This window comes from Pituophis catenifer, unplaced genomic scaffold (assembly GCF_029215685.1).
Source record: "Pituophis catenifer annectens isolate HBS135680 unplaced genomic scaffold, rPitCat1.0.hap2 SCAF_4, whole genome shotgun sequence".
Classification (NCBI taxonomy): Eukaryota; Metazoa; Chordata; class Lepidosauria; order Squamata; family Colubridae; genus Pituophis; species Pituophis catenifer.
The window spans coordinates 3,173,608-3,193,020 of NW_027256884.1; the positions used below are offsets into that span (position 1 = coordinate 3,173,608).

At 38.9% G+C, this 19,413-nt stretch overlaps 1 protein-coding gene across 2 annotated transcripts; it reads right to left on the reverse strand.

Annotated features, from left to right (window-relative positions):
- Positions 1-4,515: 4,515 nt before the first annotated feature.
- WBP4 (WW domain binding protein 4) lies at positions 4,516-19,319 on the reverse strand. Of its 2 annotated transcripts, XM_070943421.1 has the most exons (11): positions 19,246-19,319; positions 15,678-15,750; positions 14,881-14,943; positions 14,664-14,787; positions 13,518-13,724; positions 13,247-13,351; positions 11,670-11,725; positions 11,206-11,272; positions 9,141-9,241; positions 7,399-7,586; positions 4,516-5,074 (listed from the first exon to the last, which is right to left on the reverse strand). In XM_070943421.1, coding segments are annotated over exons 1-11 (1,188 nt in total). In that variant the 5' UTR covers positions 19,248-19,319; the 3' UTR covers positions 4,516-4,872. The 2 variants fall into 2 exon arrangements, with proteins under 2 accessions (XP_070799522.1, XP_070799523.1); XM_070943422.1 differs by lacking the exon at positions 13,247-13,351.
- Positions 19,320-19,413: the final 94 nt, after the last annotated feature.

Sequence of the window (19,413 nt, forward strand, 5' to 3'; positions counted from 1 at the left end):
ATCATCAGTGCTAGTAAGGCAAACCTTACTCCTTACTAGCGCTGGTGATGTTACCTAGGTGGGTCATGAAACGTCTGCAAGAAAACAACCAAACTCACCATCCAACCACCACCCACTCACCCTTCCAACCCATCCATCCATCCATCCATCCATCCATCCATCCATCCATCCATCCACTCAGCCACCCATCCACTCACCCATCCATCCATCACCCATCCATCATCGATCCATCCATCCATCCATCCATCCATCCATCCATCCATCCATCCAGTCTGTCAGCATCTCACCGCTGGCATAGAGAGGAGAGAGATAAGCCCTGAACTTTTGCCTGCTAAATCCCTTTGAAGCCCGGTCGTCGTGGAAATAAGGAGGGGGGAGACATTCCTGTGAAATGACGAGACAAGAAGTCAGTGGAGTGACTTGGAAGATAGCCAATGAGAAGCAGATAATTGGGGATCGGAAAGGGAGGGATTGGGGGCCAAAAGGTCAGTCTTGTCCGCATCGAGTCATGATCCGGTTGCTGTGCTCAATTAAAGAGAAGATTTCCTTAAAGATTGGCAGTTTGGAAATTCATTTATTTTGAGATAGCATCGAAGTCTGACACAGTCATCCATCCATCCATCCATCCATCCACTCACCCATCCATCCACTCACCCATCCATCCATCACCCATCCATCCATCCATCCATCCATCCATCCATCCATCCATCCATCCACCTACCCACCCACCCACCCACCTTGGATCAGGATAATTCCAGATGAATTTGAAGATAATAAGTACAGCTCTCAAGAACTTATGCCAAAGCCAAAGTCTTTGGATTCGTTTTGTACTTTCTCAGGATTATCTTACCAGTGTTCCAGCATCTTCTGAGCCTGACTTTTCTTCTCTGGGGTGTGGGCATGGATCTGGCTAATTTCAGCCCTGGTAAATCCCAGTTCATAGGCTACCATGGGCCACTCGAAGCTCAGTTGCTTGCCAAGATCTCGGAGGGACTGGAGATTGATGACGGCATCCTAGTAATTGATATGACATCCGTAGAACACGGTCAGGCACTTGATGGAGTCAAAAGGGTGTCAGAATCAGAGTTGCAGTTCCGTTATTCCCCAAACCCCAATGACTTAGAGGCTGGAATGACATAATATATTCCTCTTAAGCGTTTTTCTAAGGTGGGGCTTCATCCTGACCAAGTAAAGGATAGAGGCAAAGAGGAAATTCCTCTATAAATCAGGTTCTCCTTGGACTTTCTCTTATGTCTCCACTCATTCAAGCCAATATATAACTTTTACAATGTTTTCAACCCTACCACATAGCCTACCAAGCCTAACTTTAACAGACAAGCCCACAAATATGCAATTTTGACAGATAAGCCTACCATAAAAGCAGCGGTATGAAGAATCAAAACCACTCCCTACTTTTTAACATTCAAATCAATGTTTTTTTCAAACTTGGGGACTTTTAAGAAGCGTGGACTTCAACTCCCAGGATTCTCTAGCCGCCATGCTGACTGGGGAAATCTAGGAGTGGAAATCCATACATCTTAAAGTTGCCGAGTTTGAAAACCACGGATTCAGATGAATTGCTTTCTGTTCTCCTTACCTCCTTATTTAAAAAAAAAAAAAAGTATCCAGACTTTTAATATAACATTTAAAAAACTGCTGCAAATTGCATCAAAATATTTGTGCAATCTTAAGGTCATTAACATTTACATTTAAATTTTAATTAGCATTGATTTCCCTTCCTTCCTTCCCTTTTCTTTCCTTTCTTCCCTTCCTTCTATCTCAATCATCCTTTCCTCCTTTCCTTTCCTTTCCTTTCCTTTCCTTTCCTTTCCTTTCCTTTCCTTTCTCCTTTCCTTTCCTTTCCCCTCCCTTCCCTTCCCTTCCTTTCCCTTTCCCTTTCCTTCCCTTCCCTTCTCAATAGTCTTCCTTCTTTCCTTTCCTTTCCTTTCCTTTCCTTTCCTTTCCTTTCCTTTCCTTTCCTTTCCTTTCCTTTCCTTTCCCTTTCCCTTCCCTTTCCTTCCTTCCCTCCCCTTCCCTCCCTTAATGGCCTAAGGATTAGTGTTGACAATCTTTAATTAACACTGTATAAACACCATGTATGCCAACAATAGAATGCATTCTGTAAGTTTTATAATACTAGAACAATTAAAAAATACTAAGAAATGCGGGGTTTTTTCCCTATTAGCGCCCCTGCTCCTTATAAGGAACAGTAAAAAAAACCTCACACATTTTAGAATTATTATTATTATTATTTTTTTAGAAAAACCCACATTTCTTACTGTTTCTGATGGCACCACACTACCATTTGCTAGCCACAAATTCAGCTCAAAACTTAGGCGTCCAGAACGCTGGTCTCATACTTAAAATAATTAGATGTGTTTGATTCCAAAGAAGGATTCTGACAAAATAAAATATTTTGGGCTTACCTCTTGGGCTTTGTTTGGCATTCTGGTTCAGGAACCACCAGGTGCTTTGATTCAAGAGGAAAGCTGGATAGGAATAAAGGAGTTTCGATTTCTATTAAAATTTATTGCCATGTGTCGTTCCCAGGTCATTATTTTTATCAGTAAATCAGGAGGAGTCTGGTAGCACTTCTTCAGACAGAAATCCATTTTATTAAAAGGTGTGGAAGTGCCTGCCTTTTAATCGAATTGATTAGTCTAATAAAAAGCCTGTTTCCTGATAGTTAGATACCATACAGGAGCTTAGCTTTCCTCTATCTGCAATGAGAAACATGTATTTTTTTTTTTAAAGCAGTAATGTTTTCTTAATTATGTTTGGTGTCACAGTTAAATAAATTGATCCTAATTATTTCGATAACCCTTTCATTGCAAAGAACAATTCTTCAAAGACTGGCTTTACCAATGGGAAAAAAAAAACAGTAAAAGGGAAGGAATCGTAACTTAAGTGTTTTATGGTAGCGTTCTCAATCTTAAAACATGTTTAAAGGCAGTCTATAAAATTCAACGTTAATGGGTTTTCTGGTGGAATCACATAGGGCTGAATCCTGTTCAGTGGCTAAGACACTGAGCTTGTCAATCAGAAAGGTTGGCAGTTCGAATCCCTAGTATAGGTCTCCTGCTAGTATAGACTGGACTAGATGAATTTATGCTGCATATACAAACTGAATTTCCTTCCTTTAAAAGATAGCTTGGGGATTCTGAGAACGCAACTCTGCAAATATTTCTAAAGGCAGTGAGTCCCATCGCATCATTAAAATGGTAAAAGAATAAAAAGTACTTTTTTCATGCAAGATCATCCAAGTTTCTTTCTTACTTACCTGTTGGTTTTAATTCAATAGTTGCTTTTCTTCTTCTTCTTCAATGTCAAGTATTTCTTAGGTCCCTGTGCGAAAGTCAGCTTTGACTAGCAACTAGAGAAAACTGATTTATGTCAAGACGCTTATCTGAATATATCCGAGGGTTGCTAGACACCCAACTACAACAAAACTAATGTTAATTTTTAACGGGCTTTAAGCTATTTGTTACCCATGACTGAATACATCTGAAAACCTTTGTTAGTAACTGTTGTATAATACTACATTTTGTCCCAGTGAAGGAGAACATACATTTCGAAGAAGGTCCAATGCATTCTTGAAAATGGTCATCCAGTTTTACTGCATATACAAACTGTATAAACAAGGTAACTTGAGATCTTATTAGTTTTAGTGAAAGTGTTAAATTAGGGATGATCCCCTAATTTGTGTTTTCAAGTCACAATCCTGAAAATTATTTTAATTTAAAAGCCAAGTAATATTTGCAGTTTTAAACTTTTTCTGCTTCTGTTATCGATATTCTAAAAGGAACACCTGCTCTTAGCACGAAAGCTAAGAATGGAAAACCAAAGATTTGCCAGGAATATAATTTTGTTATTAAATGTTTTAATTGCACTAATAAATTGTGTTGCACGAGAGCTGAAATAAGGCGGCAGAGGGTCACTTCGTTTGACCTTAGCTGGGAACGTGCGGTTGGGCGAATTGATTTTTTTTCCCCACTGTTCTACACACACATATGCAAATGATCATGTTGTTGTGGTCCACCTCCAGCCTGCAGAGCTGGCAGCGGAGTCAGACAATGAGGAGGCTGGGGAGGAACATGGGCCAGTCCTGGAGTCTGGGGAAGGCCCGGACGAGGGCTCTGTGTTGGAGGCAGAGAAAAAAAAGAGTTGGTCACGCCCACCCAGTCACATGACCCCCACCAAGCTAAGCCCACCTAGCCACACCCACAGAACCGGTAGCAAAAAAATTGCATTTCACCACTGGGGTGGAGTCAAGAGAGGACTTAGCCTAGTATCGTTATGTCTCCACAAATGTTCCGAGTCCAATCACTCCTGAATTCTGTTAACTCTTAATCTGGCATCAATTTAATCCTGACCATTATTGAATTTTAGTTTATAGGCTTGAATCTTCTGAGCTGGAATTTATGCGTGATACCGATGTTTCATGCCTTGCAGCTGCGGTATTTTACGTTTGCTCTCCTCGCAACCCAGCATTTGCTAAAACTTACAAAGACGTCGTTAAGCAAGTAACTGCGTTTATTTTTCTTGGAAAAGGATTCACAACAATATGCTCCTTTGTAAGGTATGCTGAACCGCCTTTGACCCGCTATTTAAAAAATATATTTACACGACCTCACAAAGGGGGAAAAAAGAAACCCAGCAAACTAAAATAACATAACTTGGGGGAGGAAAACAAATATTATGTACATTTTAAACCCAAGACACTGTTTGAAAAACGATGAGCTCTAAAAATCGGCTTTTACAGTCGTGTCTTGTGAAGGAATTGTTTAAACAGTCCGTCTTTTCCCGGCGTCCTTTCGTTTTCTTGTCCTCAAAAGTGTTTTTTTTTTTTTTTTTGACAATGCAGCCAGGATGTTAGTGATCGCTCAGCCTCTGCCGAATGTTTCGAGATTTCCCGTTTTCAAATTTCCGCTTTCTGAAAACCGGCATCGCTTCCGTGGTGTCGCCGAGGGAAGTGACCGTTTTTTCTTTGAAGATCACTTTGGCGTCGTCTGGTATTTCTACAACTGGGGCGCTGTTGCTCTCCTTACTTGGAAGCTCCAAGTCGACCTTCTCACTAAAGGAAAATGAAAAATTTGTTGAACAAAAGTTGTTTGAAAATAAAACTGGCTCAGGTACCAAGGTGCCTGGGTGTATATAAACATCATTTAACTCAAGTCATCCTCTTTTAATGACCCCATAATCCCTTGCGAGGTGGAGTCTGGACAACTGAATGGAGCTGAGTGATTATTGGCTGGATGCCTTTCCTGTCACCAGTACGGAGTTTTATTCAGCAGATATATTCTCCTTGTGCCCAGAGAGAGAAATATCTGTCTCTACCTAGGATTGAACTCACAGCCTCCTGATTGTGAGGCGAGAGCTACACCTTTGGGCCAATACACCACTCACTTCTTTTAATGCAAGTGTTTCCTGAAAACAGAAAGAAGGTTGTGACCAGCGAATTTCACAAATGTTATAACCGTCAGAAAGAAGTTTGCATAGCTCTAGCTATTAATAATGGCAGATATCAGAAGGGAGGGGGTTATTTTGGGGACAAATTTTATTGATCACATTTAGAGACCGTCCATCTCCCTCTCGCGAGTGACTCAGGGCAGCGTACAGAGAATTATCTTGCTCAATAAAAAAGGTGTTATCTTCACAAATGCAAAGGTTCTCACTGGGCTACGAGAAGGCAATCCTGCCCGTATCTACCGTTGCGCATAAAATGAGAACTTTTGTTTTCCCCCTCGTTCTTCTCAAAAACCGAAAATTTAAAATCTCTGAAGGAGGACAAACGAGCAGAATGTGTAGGTAAAAGAAGTCGGTGAAAAGAATCAAACTTCCTTAAATGAACATTCTTTGACCGTTCTGGTTTAAATTAAAATTAAGTCCAGGTGACTGTCAAACCTTCTGAAGAGTAAATGACTCTGAAGTGGTAGGTTTGAAGGGTGTTTTAAGGGTGCACAATCTCTTTCCTCCAGTTAATGCCCTATTCCCCAAAATGTTACTTTTCAATTTTACTTTAAATTCTCACAACCTTTATATGTCTGTGTTTATAAGATAGGTCATGCCTGTCTGTCTGTCCGTCCATTCATCATCTATCTGTCTGTCTATCACTTGTCTATCTATCTGTCTATCATCTGGCTATCTCTATCATCTGACTATATCTATATCTATCATCTGTTTATCTCTATTATCTATCTATCATCTATCTATCTATCTATCTCAGAGAGAGAGAGATAGATAGATAGATAGATAGATAATAGAGATAAACAGATGATATATATATCTATATATATCTATATCTATCTATCTATCTATCTATCTATCTATCTATCTATCTATCTATCTATCTATCTATCATCTATCTATCTATCATCTATCTATCTATCTATCATCTATCTATCTATCTATCATCCATCTCTCTCTCTCTCATCTATCTATCTATCTATCTATCTATCTATCTATCTATCTATCTATCTATCTAATCTATCATCTATCATCCATCTCTCTCTCTCTCTCTCTCATCTATCATCTATCTATCTATCTATCTATCTATCTATCTATCTATCTATCATCTATCTATCTATCTATCTATCTATCTATCTATCTATCTATCTATCATCTATCTATCATCTATCTATCATCCATCTCATTTCTCTCTATCTTGTCTATATCATCTGTTTATATCTATGTCTATCTCATTTTTCTCTCTCTCATTCCTCTCCTCTCCTCTCCCTTCCCCTTCCCCTTCTACTCTACTCTTTCTAAATCACCCATCTCCCTTACAGCAGTAACTGCTTAGGCAGGTTGGTATTGTAAATAAAAGATACGACACAAATGCATGGTGTTCCCCTGTATATACCTATTAAGCAGGTTCCTGTCAGATTATTCATGAACTGGCAGAGACATGGTAACAAGGTCAGCCAATGAATAGGCATAGCAACTAAGTCAGCCAATGGGAGCTGAGACTGGAGCCAGGGCGTGTCTTAGTCTGCAGCTTCTGAGTCTGTGCAGAGAATCTGAAACTAGTCTGCTCTGCTGAAATGAAACTAACTGTTCTCTCCTGCCTTGTGTTTTGCTTGTAACTGCTACGTTGGAAGAATTTTCTACATTGGTATTGTACATTCATCTTCATGTATTATTATGTATATAAAGAAGTTAATGAATCGTGCTGCATCAATCTGCCTGTGTGTGCTTTCTGGATTTGATTTTTGCAACAAAATCTGACAGTTCCTTGCAAAGACAATATCTTCAGCACCTCAGTTCATACTATAACTATTAACCAGGAACCAGAAAAATATATATATAATGCAATGTAATTTGGACACTGGGATTATCGGTGTCACGCTGCCCAAATCTAGCTGTCACTGGCTTCCAGGTGGATAAAGCAGGACTTACTATGCTTCTTCTTCCGTGATTTCCTCCCATTTGCCGAAAGAGAGGGGCTTCTGAGACGAAGAGGTTACGGATGGAACAGATGGGCTCTTCTTGCGGTCAGCATTCTCGTATTTCACCTCCTGCCACTCTCCGTAAGGGCTGATCTTTCTGGGTTTGCGAGGCTTTTCTTCATTGCTGCCTGTCTTCCTCTGAGAAACAAGAGAGGGAACATCCTGTTATGCAATGATGTAAGAATAGAATAGAATAGAAATGGAATGGAATGGAATGGAATGGAACAAGGGTCTCCAAATGTGGCAACATCAAGACTTGTGGACTTCAACTCCCAGAATTCTTTGCTGGCTGAGGAATTCCACAAGTCTTAAAGCTGCCAAGTTTGGAGACCCCTGGAATAGACCTCTTGGAATAGAATAACAGAGTTGGAAGGTCTTCTAGTTGAACCCCCTGCTCAGGCAGGAAACCCTATGCCACTTCAGACAGATGGTTGTCCAATCTCTTCTTAAAAACCTCCAGTGTTGGAGCACCCACAACTTCTGGAGGCAAGTTGTTCCACTGATTAATCGTTCTTGCTGTCAGGAAATGTCTCCTTAGTTCTAGGTTGTTTCCATCCATTGCTTCTTGTCTGGCCTTCTGGTGCTTTGAGGAATAGCTTGACTCCCTCTTCTTTGTGGCAGCCCCTGAGATATTGGAAGACTGCTATCATGTCTCCCCAGGTCCTTCTTTTCATCAAACTAGACATACCCAATTCAGCAACTGTTCTTGATATGTTTTAGCCTCCAGTCCCCTAATCCTCTTTGTTGATCTTCTCTGTCCTCTTTCTAGAGTCTCCACATCTTTTTTTCATCGTGGTGACCAAAACTGGATGCAGTATTCCACGTATGATTTTACCAAGGCATTATAAAAGTGGTATTAACATTTCATGTGATCTTGATTCAATCCCTCTGTTAATGCAGCCTAGAACTGTGTTGGCTTTTTTGGCAGCTGCTGCACACGGCTGGCTCCCATTTACTTTAAGTGATTATCCCCTAGGACAATATTATTACTTTCTTTGAAGAAAAAAGAAGAAGCCCAAAGTTAAGATATTTGGATTTTTATATTCAGTGAGTATACAATCTTGGCGATAAGAAGATCAATTTTTCAACCACTCTCTTGAGTTTATTCAAGCTTCTCTCCCTAATTTTACTGATACAATTTGCAGTATTTTCTTAGTAATGGCTATTAATGATAAATATAAGCTATAACTATGCTGTGTGTCTTTATGCTTCTAACTGCAATATAATGATAGACCGATCTTCCTTTTAGGACAATCCAACTGCAGGAACTACATGCTCGTTGCAATAGTCTACTTAATTGCACAACACATGGACAGATTTGAATGTAATTTCAATTGGAAACTATGAACATCTGAGACCAAACCAAGTCCAAAAACACTGGAGAATTTGTGGGAGTCTGGCTTTCTCACAAAACAGTTATCAACAGGCACATAGAGATAAAGAACATTTACATACCATTGAAAAGAGACAACCAAAACCCCAAGAAAAGAAACAAAAAACCCAAAACACCTCCTTGCCAACAATCAACGCCCAGATAAATAGGTATTAACACCAAGATTAATTCTAGACCAACAATCAAGTAAATAGTAACCCAATCAAGGAACGGGAAAAACATTCATAGATGGCCATTGTAGGACACATATGAAAATCATACGGTATTAATATTTATTAGCTGGAGGTAATAAATATCACCTTTGGTGATTCGTTTTTGCTGATCTCTTCAGAAGAGTTTTCATCTGGATTATTCTTTATGGAATAAGATACGAAACCTTCAGGCTTCTCCCACGTTGACACTAAGTAAAAGCAAACAAAATGTTACATACTGTATTTTTCAGAGTATAAGGCGCACCTTTCCCCCCCTAAAAGGGGGTGAAAATTTAGATGCGTCTTATACACCAAATGTAGCCCCACCCACCTACTGGCCACCACCCTTTGGCCTCTGCCTCCCAGCAATTTTCCTCCTTGCAGCAAGCAGCAAGAAGAAACAGCTCATTTCAGCTTCAGCACAGCCTAATTCGCACAAGTTGATTGGATCGGCCTCCCAACTCTCAGCTGTTTTGCTCTCAGCTGTTTTGCAGGGGCCTCTGCTGCTTGCTGCAAGGAGGTAAATTGTGGGGAGCAGATTTTTTTTTTCTTGTGCTAATCAAGCTATGCTGAAAATGAAAATGAAAGTAAAGCAGGCTGTTTGCTGCAACGAGGCAAAATTGCTCAGAAGCAGAGGGAGATTTCTTTTTTTTTTTTTTCCTCACCAAAAAAGGTAGGTACGTCTTATCGTCCGGAGTGTCTTATACTCCAAAAAATATGGTATGTGACCAGTCTGGAAATTAGCTTTCTGAAAATCTGAAATGCCAGAAATAGAACCCAACACATAAAGGCCCTAATGTATGTTTCAGTGGGACCAAATTAATAAGATTAAATAAACGTTTTGTTTCACATTTCACGAACCTAAGAGATACTCTTAGATCCCTATTAAAACTGCTGGACCCCATCAAAAATCAAGGTTGGACTTCTGTAGCTTATTTTTTGTTATTTCATTTTGTTACACCGGTTTTTAAAAACAGAGCCTCAATATATAAAGTAAACGATGCAATAAATATTAGAGCAGCAATCTCTAAAAGTAAGAAGAAGCCTCTACATGCCAGATGTAAGGATTTAAGACTGCAGATTTGAGAGACGGGAAACTGAACAAATAGTTTATTTAAGGGAAGGAAGGAAAGGAAGGAAGGAAGGAAGGGGAAAGGAAGGAAAGGGAGACAGGGAAGGAAAAGAAGGAGGGAATAGAATAGAATAGAATAGAATAGAATAGAATAGAATAGAATAGAATAGAATAGAACAGAACAGAACAGAACAGAACAGAATAGGTCTATGTCAGACGACTGAGTCGAAAACTGGGCCCAACGGACACGACTGGGGGCATGGCCAACAAAATTATAACTCAGGCTCTGGGCAGATTGCACTGTATCAACCCACTTCTGGACCATTCCACAGTCCATTGAGAGAAACAATCAATATAAATCTTAAGGATACCAGCAACAAGGTTATAGTCATACAGTCATAAGTGGAAGGAGATGGGTGGTGGGAACGATGAGAAGATTAATAGTAGTGCAGATTTAGTAAATAGTTTGACAGTGTTGTGGGAATTATTTGTTTAGGAGAGAGATGGTGTTCAGGAAAAAACTGTTCTTGTGTCTAGTTGTTCTGGGAAGGAAAGGAAGATGGGGAAAGGAATGGAAGGAAAGGGAGATGGGGAAGGAAAGGAGAGAAGGAAAGGAAGGAAGGAAAGAAAGAAGGAAGGAAGGGGAAAGGAAAGAGATAGGGAAGGAAAGGAAGAAGGGGAAAGGAAAGGAAAGAAAGGGAGATGGAAAAGGAAAGGAAGAAAGGAAAGGAAGGAAGGAAAGAAAGAAGGAAGGAAGGAAGGGGAAAGGAAAGAGAGATAGGGAAGGAAAGAAAAGAAGGAAGGGGAAAGGAAGGGAGAGAGGAAAGGGAGGGAGATAGGGAAGGGAAGGAAGGAAGGAAGGAAAGAAAGAAAGGGAGAGATCAAAGGGAGGGAGGTAAACATTCCTATAAATGGTTTCTGGGGGTAGGAAGATTGGATGGGCCACATCCCTTGTGGGAGCCATTTTGTGAGAACATTTAGGCAAATTCTCCAAATGTCAAACGTGTTCGTTGCCTCTCTCTTTTACCTACAGTTAAACATTCCTTGTCGAATAGATGTGGCTTTGGGTCTTAAGTAGCGGCCCCGAGTAAAACCTCTCACCTCCAGTCTCCGTGTTATAGTAATAGGTGTGGCCTTCGTCGTCTGTCCCTTCTATCCAAACTGCTTCCTGAAAAGCAAAGGATAAATCTGATTAAAGTCTCACCCATTTCTCATCATAGGCTGATTTTATTTTACCTCATCCGAGGTGCCGTAAAGATACGTTCATTTAAAAGTGAAACATCATAACTTAGCCATTATAAGCTTCCTTCCTTTTTGGCAATAATAAAATTCAATTATTGCAGAATCCCCCCCCTACATGTCGAAAATAATGCTTTTAAAGGACTTTACATAAACTACAGACTTATGGCTGATAAATGCGTTCTTAAAGATAACTGTATTCCCAATCATATCCATTCAGAACAGATTCAAGGTAACTAATTTTTCAATGAACTGAGAATACATTTTAAATAATGAAGACAGATTTTTTTTGAGATAGCTATAATAATAAATAAACATTCAGTTACCGTTTCAGAATTCTGAGCGGTGTCCTGAAATCCTTCTGGCTTCTCCCACTGTGATTCTTAATAATAATAAAAAAAAGTTTTAAAAAAAGACTTTAATTTGGGATCCAGGAAAAAAAAATCATTCATGCAGTATTAGATATAGAGTAAGTTGGAAGGGACCTTGGAGGTTTTCTATTCCAACCCCCTGCTTAGGCAGGAAACCCTACACCACTTCAGACAGATGGTTATCCAATCTCTTCTTAAAAACGTCCAGTGTTGGAGCATTCACAACTTCTGCGGGCAAGTTGTTCCACTGATTGTTCTCACTGCCAGGAAATTTCTCCTTAGTTCTAAGTTACTTCTATCCTTGATTGAGTTTCTACCCATTGCTTCTTGTCCTGCCTTCAGGTGCTTTGGAGAATAGCTTGACTCCCTCTTCTTTGTGGCAGATCCTGAGATATTGGAAGACTGCTATCATGTAACGCTCTCTACATGGGGCTCCCCTTGAGGAGCACCAGGAGGCTCCAACTGGCGCAGAGTGCGGCTGCGCGGGTGGTTATGGGAGCAACATGGCGCTCCCATGTGACACCTCTCCTGCGCGAGCTGCACTGGCTCCCGGTGGTCTTCCGGGTGCGCTTCAAGGTTTTGGTCACCACCTTTAGAGCGCTCCATGGCTTAGGACCTGGCTACTTACGGGACCGCCTACTACCACAAACAGCCTCTCACTGGCCGGTACGCTCCCAGAGAGGGACTCCTCCGGGTGCCGTCAGCCAAACAATGTTGACTGGCGGCCCCTAGGGGGAGGGCCTTCTCTGTGGGGGCACCTACTGTCTGGAATGAGCTCCCCCCGGAGATACGAAGGATCCCAGACCTGTGCACCTTCCGCTGCGCTGTGAAGACCTTTTTATTCCACTAGGCGGGCTTGGCCTAATCCTTTCCCTCTTTTTTAATATGTAAATTTTAATCTGCTTTAAATTATTGGGATGTTTTAATTTGTCAGGGCCAAAATTATTTAATTCGATTTTATCTGGTTTTTTAAATTTTTTGTATCTATGTATTTTATTGTTTGGCTGTTCACCGCCCTGAGTCGTTTGGGAGTAGGGCGGTATACAAATCAAATAAATAATAATAATAATAATAATAATAATAATAATAATAATAATAATAATAATAATAATAATGTCTCCCCTAATCCTTCTTTTCATTAAACTAGACATACTCAGTTCCTTCAACCGTTCTTTATGTTGTAGCTTCCTGTCCCCTAATCATCTTTGTTGCTCTTCTCTGCACTCTTTCTACAGCCTCAACATTTTTTTTACATTGTGGCAACCAAAACTGGATGCCATTTTCCAAGTGTGGCCTTATAAAGGCCTTATAAAGTGGTATTAACCCTTCACGTGATCTTGATTCTATCCCTCTGTTTATGCAGCCTAGAACTGTGTTGGCTTTTTTGGCAGCTGCTGCACACGGCTGGCTCAGATTTAAATGGTTGTCCACTAGGACTCCAAGATCCCTCTCGCAGTTACTACTATTGAACAAGGTACCACCTATACTGTACCTGTGCATTTGGTTTTTCTGGCCTAAATGTAGAACCTTACTTTTTTCACCACTGAATTTCATTTTGTTAGATAGCTCCCAATGTTCAAGTCTGTCAAGATCCTTCTGTATCTTAAGCCTATCCTCCGGAGTGTTGGCTATTCCTGCTAGTTTGGTGATATATAATAAAAGGATACAGAGAGGAAGAATAAATAGCAATCATAAAATAAAAGAGAAATCTATTGCTAAATATCATTTTGTGTTGTGTTTTGATGATAACTTCTATGGTTTTTGGATACATGATTTATAAAAGGAGATTAGCTGCAAATTTACCTCCAGATTTTGTGTTGTAATAATAAATGTAGCCTTCTGGAGAAAATCCTCGCACCCATTCCGTTGTTTCATTGGATGAAACTCCCTTAGTTTGTTTTTCTTTTTTCTTCTTTTCTTTTTTCTCCTTTTCTTTTTTCTCTTCTTTTTTCTCCTTTTTCTCCTTCTTTTCTTCCTGTTTTATCGGCAAGGAAGGCTGTCCTACAGGTTCTGAGACACGGAATATTAGATTTTAAAGCCCACCTGAGAAATTCTAAGAGAACCTCACAGCTAGACAACTAACCCAACCGTTTGGATAATGAATATTCAGTTTCAAATCTCTGAAACTCTAGCGATGTGTGCCAAGTGGAAGATGGTGTAATTCAACAAAGCAAGTTCTGCTAGACCTATGGATGTTTTCTTAAGACTTAAGTCATGAATTGCTAGTAGTATGATGGACTGCAGGGCAGGCGCAACGTGTAACATGTTCACACTGGTGTAATAGGACTGAGTGTTTTGTTAATATGATTTATTGGGTTAGGGATTTTCTGTCTTCACTGTGAGTTTTATTGTGTTGAGGGTGTGTGTGCACTGAGGGAGCTCAATCAATTTCATTGTACAGATGTTGTGCACTGACAATAAAGATTTGAATTGAATTGAATAGAATAGTAAAGGTACTACCTGCAAAATGATACCAAACTGGAATATAATCCCAGGTAGTCCTTGATTTATGACCACAACTGAGTCCAAAACGTCTGTTGCTAAATGAGAGACATTTGTTCAGTGAGTTTTGCCCCATTTTACGACCTTTCTTGCCACGGTTGTTCAGTGAATCACTGCAGTTGTTAAGTTAGTAACGTGGCTGTGAAGTCAATCTGGCTTCCCCATTGACTAGGCTTGTCAGAAGGTCGCAAAAATCACGTGACATTGCAACTGTCGTAGGTACATGCCAGTTGCCAAGCTTCCAAAATTTTGATCACGTGATCAGGGGGAGGCTGCAATGGTCGTAAGTGTGAAAAATGGTCCTAAGTCATTTTTTTCCGGTGCTGTTGTAACTTCGAACGGTCACTAAAAATGCAGGCTAACTGTATTTTTATGGATTCTGTATATTCGAGTCAAGGGAGGCTACTTGCAATTGCCAATGATGGTTTTTCGATTCGATAGTCCTACCTGCCTTCAATCCGAGCCTTTTCAAATCTTCTTGGTAGGCCTTTGTGGCTGCTTCCTCCATGGCCGCAAACTCCTTTGCCCTTTTTTCATCCTCTTTCGCCTTGTCCAAGCTTTTCTGCTTAATCTGCAATTTAAAAAGAAGATGGAGCAGGAATGCGTGACGCAGGGTTTTTAAAAAACATTCCGGTCAGGTTCAAGGAGGTGGCAGGCAAGTTACCTCGCTAATTTTCTTTGCCACATTTTCCTTGTGGTTCTTTCCTCTTTCGTGGAAATCGATGCTCTGTAAAAAAAAGGAAGAGACATTCCTAAATTAGAGAAAAATAAACTTTACAACTACGTCGAAATACTGAAGCTAAGCACATCTACCTGAGGCAGCTGAGGTAAATATTTCAACTTTCAAACCCTGTTTGAAGAACGTCTAATTTTTCAAAGAATCTGATCAGGAATGGTTTCAATGCCATTTTATTCCTGCAAGTGTTTTAGGTGATTTTAAAAGGTGCCCTAAACCAGTGGTCCCCAACCCCCGGTCCGCGGACCGGTGCCGGGCCGTGGAGTACCTGGCACCGGGCCGCGCAGCGGCCGGGGGACATAAACGCTGCAGCGCAAAGGCTCCTGGGCCGTGCGCAAAAGCTCCTGGGCCGTGCGCAATGGGCCGTGCCCCCACCCCTGCGCGCGCTCAGCGGGCCGCGGCGATAAAAAGGTTGGGGACCACTGCCCTAAACTGTATAAATTTGTATGAGGAATGTTTCAGCTCTTAAATAAAGGTGACACCAAAAGCAAAACAAGCAAAGTTCCAAATTTAATCCCAAGAATCCAGATCCAACTAAACCTGAAGATATTAAACATTAAATACACAGGCATTAATCTATATTGCCTGCATTTATTCTACCCTGCCAGCCACAAGAAAAAAGGCTAGGAAACTAACCAAATATCAAATGTTATCTGATGAAGCTTAAATTTAAAATGTTAAAACCCAAATCCCAGGACTTAGATTTAATCAGAAGTTCATCATACCGGTTTGTTGTCTGCTATCCAGCACTTGCAATAATCACAGAATTTCTTGGGCTGAGATTTCCAGTAATCAGCCCTGGAAAAAGAGATATTGGAAAGAAAATAGTAGGACTTTTTTAAAAAATAAGAAACATAGAAAATAGACGGTAGAAAAAGATGTAATGGTTGGTTCATAAAGTTTATTTGCCCTTTTGAGTTTATCTGTTTTTTGTTTTCTTTTTAATTAATTACACACACATAGAATTTTTGTTGGATGTAATGTGATGGACGTGTATTTATCCCAAGCATGTTTAAACTCAGTTTCTGATTGATTGATTGACCCACTATCTCCACAGGAAGTTGGTTCTGAGCTGCTTCTGCTGCTTTTTCTGTAAAGCCATATTTTCGAACGTGACTTTTGAACTTCCTTCCTGTCAGTTTCAGGTTATGCCTCCGTGTTCTTCATTTTTGCTTAATATTGAAAATACTGTACTTTTTACTTTTTATTATGTATTATACTGCATTATATTGGGCTGTTATTAATTATATTATGTTAGGTTATTACATATTATATATTATATTACCGGCATATTATATTATATTATATTATATTATATTATATTATATTATATTATATTATATTATATTTATTTATTTATTTTTGCGATTTATATGCCGCCATTCTCCCGAAGGACTCAGAGTGGCTTACAACAACAATCAATAATACAAATCACAAAATCACAAAATAAGTTAAAAACCCCTTAAAAACCATATTTAAAATTATTACAGTTTGTGCAACTCCTAGCAGATCAGGTTATTTGACGGAAGAGCCACGTCTTCAGTTCACATTATATCATACCACATCATATATTATAATTATATTAGGCTGTTATTATATATTATATTGTGTTAATATTATTACGCTATTATATTAGGCTATGATACTATATTAGGCTATTATATATTATATTGTGTTAATATTGTATTAGACTATTATATTAGGCTATATTATGTTATATTAGGCTGTTATAGTTATGTTATATTATATTATATATTTATATTATATGATATATCACATTACATTATATCACATCATAGATATCCTGTTTCCCCCAAAATAAGACATCCCCTGATAATAAGCCCAATCGGACTTTTGAGCGCATGGCAATAAGGCCAAACGCTTATTTCAGAGTTCAAAAAAATATAAGACAGGGTCTTATTTTCGGGGAAACACAGTAATATAATTATATTAGTCTATTATATTGTGTTATGTTATATTAGGCTGTTATATATTATGTGTTAATATATTAGGCTATGATACTGTGTTATATTAGGCTGTTATTACAGTTATATATTTATATACTACATTACATTATATCACATCATATATAATTTTATTAGGCTATTATATTGTGTTATGTTATATTAGGCTGTTATATATTATATTGTGTTAATATCTTAGGCTATGACACTATGGTATATTAGGCATTACAGTTATATATTTATATACTACATTGCATTATATCACATCATATATTATGATGATGATGATTATTATTAATTTAATTTTTATACCGCCCTTCTCCCGAAGGACTCAGGGCGGTGAACAGTCAGAATAACATACATATAATGTGAAATAAAAACAATTTAAAATAATTAAACCAATTTGGCTCATCAGTTAAGATCCTCAGCATAGAATTTAGACAATTTGAAAATTTATGCCAGCCCGGCTTGGTGAAACAGAAAGGTCTTCAGTGCACGATGTAAAGTACGGAGATCTGGGATCATTCGTATCCCTGGGGGTATCCTGTTCCAAAGGGTAGGTGCCCCCACAGAGAAGGCTCTCCCCCTGGGAACCACCAGTCGACATTGCTTTACTGACGGCACCCTGAGGAGGCCCACTCTGTGGGAGGGTACTGGTTGGTGGGAGGTTATCGGTTGCAGAAGGTGGTCTCGTAGGTACCCAGGTCCTAAGCCATGGAGCACTTTAAAGGTAAGAACCAACACCTTGAAGTGCACACGGAAGACCACCGGGAGCTAGTGCAGCTCGCGTAGGAGAGGTGTTACATGTGAGCGCCATGTCGCTCCCATAATCACCCGCGCGGCTGCATAATTATATATTTATAATTATATATATAAATATATATATAATTATATGAGGCTATTATATTGGGTTACTTTATATTAGGCTGTTATTATATATTGTGTTAATATCTTAAGCTATGATACTATGTTATATTAGGCTGTTATTATATTTATATATTTATAAACTACATTGCATTATACCACATCATATATAATTATATGAGGCTATTATACTGTGTTACGTTATATTAGGCTGTTATTATATATTATATTCTGTTAATATCTTAGGCTACAATACTATGTTATATTAGGCTGTTATTATAGTTATATATTTATAAACTACATTGCATTATATCACATCATATATCACATCATATATTGATATGTGATGTATGATATGTGATATCATATATCACATCATATATTAGGCTATTACATTGTGTTACGTTATATTAGGCTGTTATTATAGTTATATGTTTATATACTATGTTGCATTATATCACATCATATATAATTATATGAGGCTATTATATTATGTTACGTTATATTAGGCTGTTATTATATATTATATTCTGTTAATATCTTAGGCTACGATACTATGTTATATTAGGCTGTTATTACAGTTATATATTTATATACTACATTGCATTATATCACATCATATATAATTATATGAGGCTATTATACTGTTATATTAGGCTATATCTGTTAATATCTTAGGCTATGATACTATGTTATATTAGGCTGTTATTATAGTTATATATTTATATACTACATTGCATTATATCACATCATATATAATTATATGAGGCTATTATACTGTGTTACGTTATATTAGGCTGTTATTATATATTATATTCTGTTAATATCTTAGGCTACGATACTATGTTATATTAGGCTGTTATTATAGCTATATATTTATAAACTACATTGCATTATATCACAACATATATTACATCATATATTGATATGTGATATGTGATATCATATATTACATCATATATGAGGCTATTATATTGTGTTACGTTATATTAGGCTGTTATTATAGTGATATATAAACTACATTGCATTATATCACATCATATATAATTATATAAGGTTATTATATTGTGTTACGTTATATTAGGCTATGATTATATTATGCTGATATTATAGCAGGCTATGATATTATGTTATATTAGGCTGTTATTATATTTTAGATATATATTATATTATCATTATATTGATATATTATATTACATTACCTTACCTTAAGAGTATAGATTACTATGACATGTATCCTACGTCCATTAAATGACATGAGGGAGCAATTGGAAGGATGAAATGCAATTATTTCTCATGAGGGAAGGATGAAAAGGGCTGATCAATGGTGTCTCTGTGGGGGGGGGAGTTGGGGGGGGAAGGGGCTTTGTCCAAAGTCTCCCCCTGAACCCAGTCCTAGAGGCGGGGGGGGGCGAGGAGGGCCGGGGCCGGGATTGGGGAGGGGGGGGGCGAGGCGGGGACTCACATGGCTTCCCTTCCCCTGCGGAGGGGCGGCGGCGCCACCGGCCGATCAGCCGAACCAAGAACTGGGCGCCCGCGACGGCGGCGCGCTTTAGTGACGTCACGCTCGCGCCGTGCGCAGGAGGCGGAGAGAGGAGGAGGAGGCGGAGGGGGGGGGAGGAGGAGGAGGACG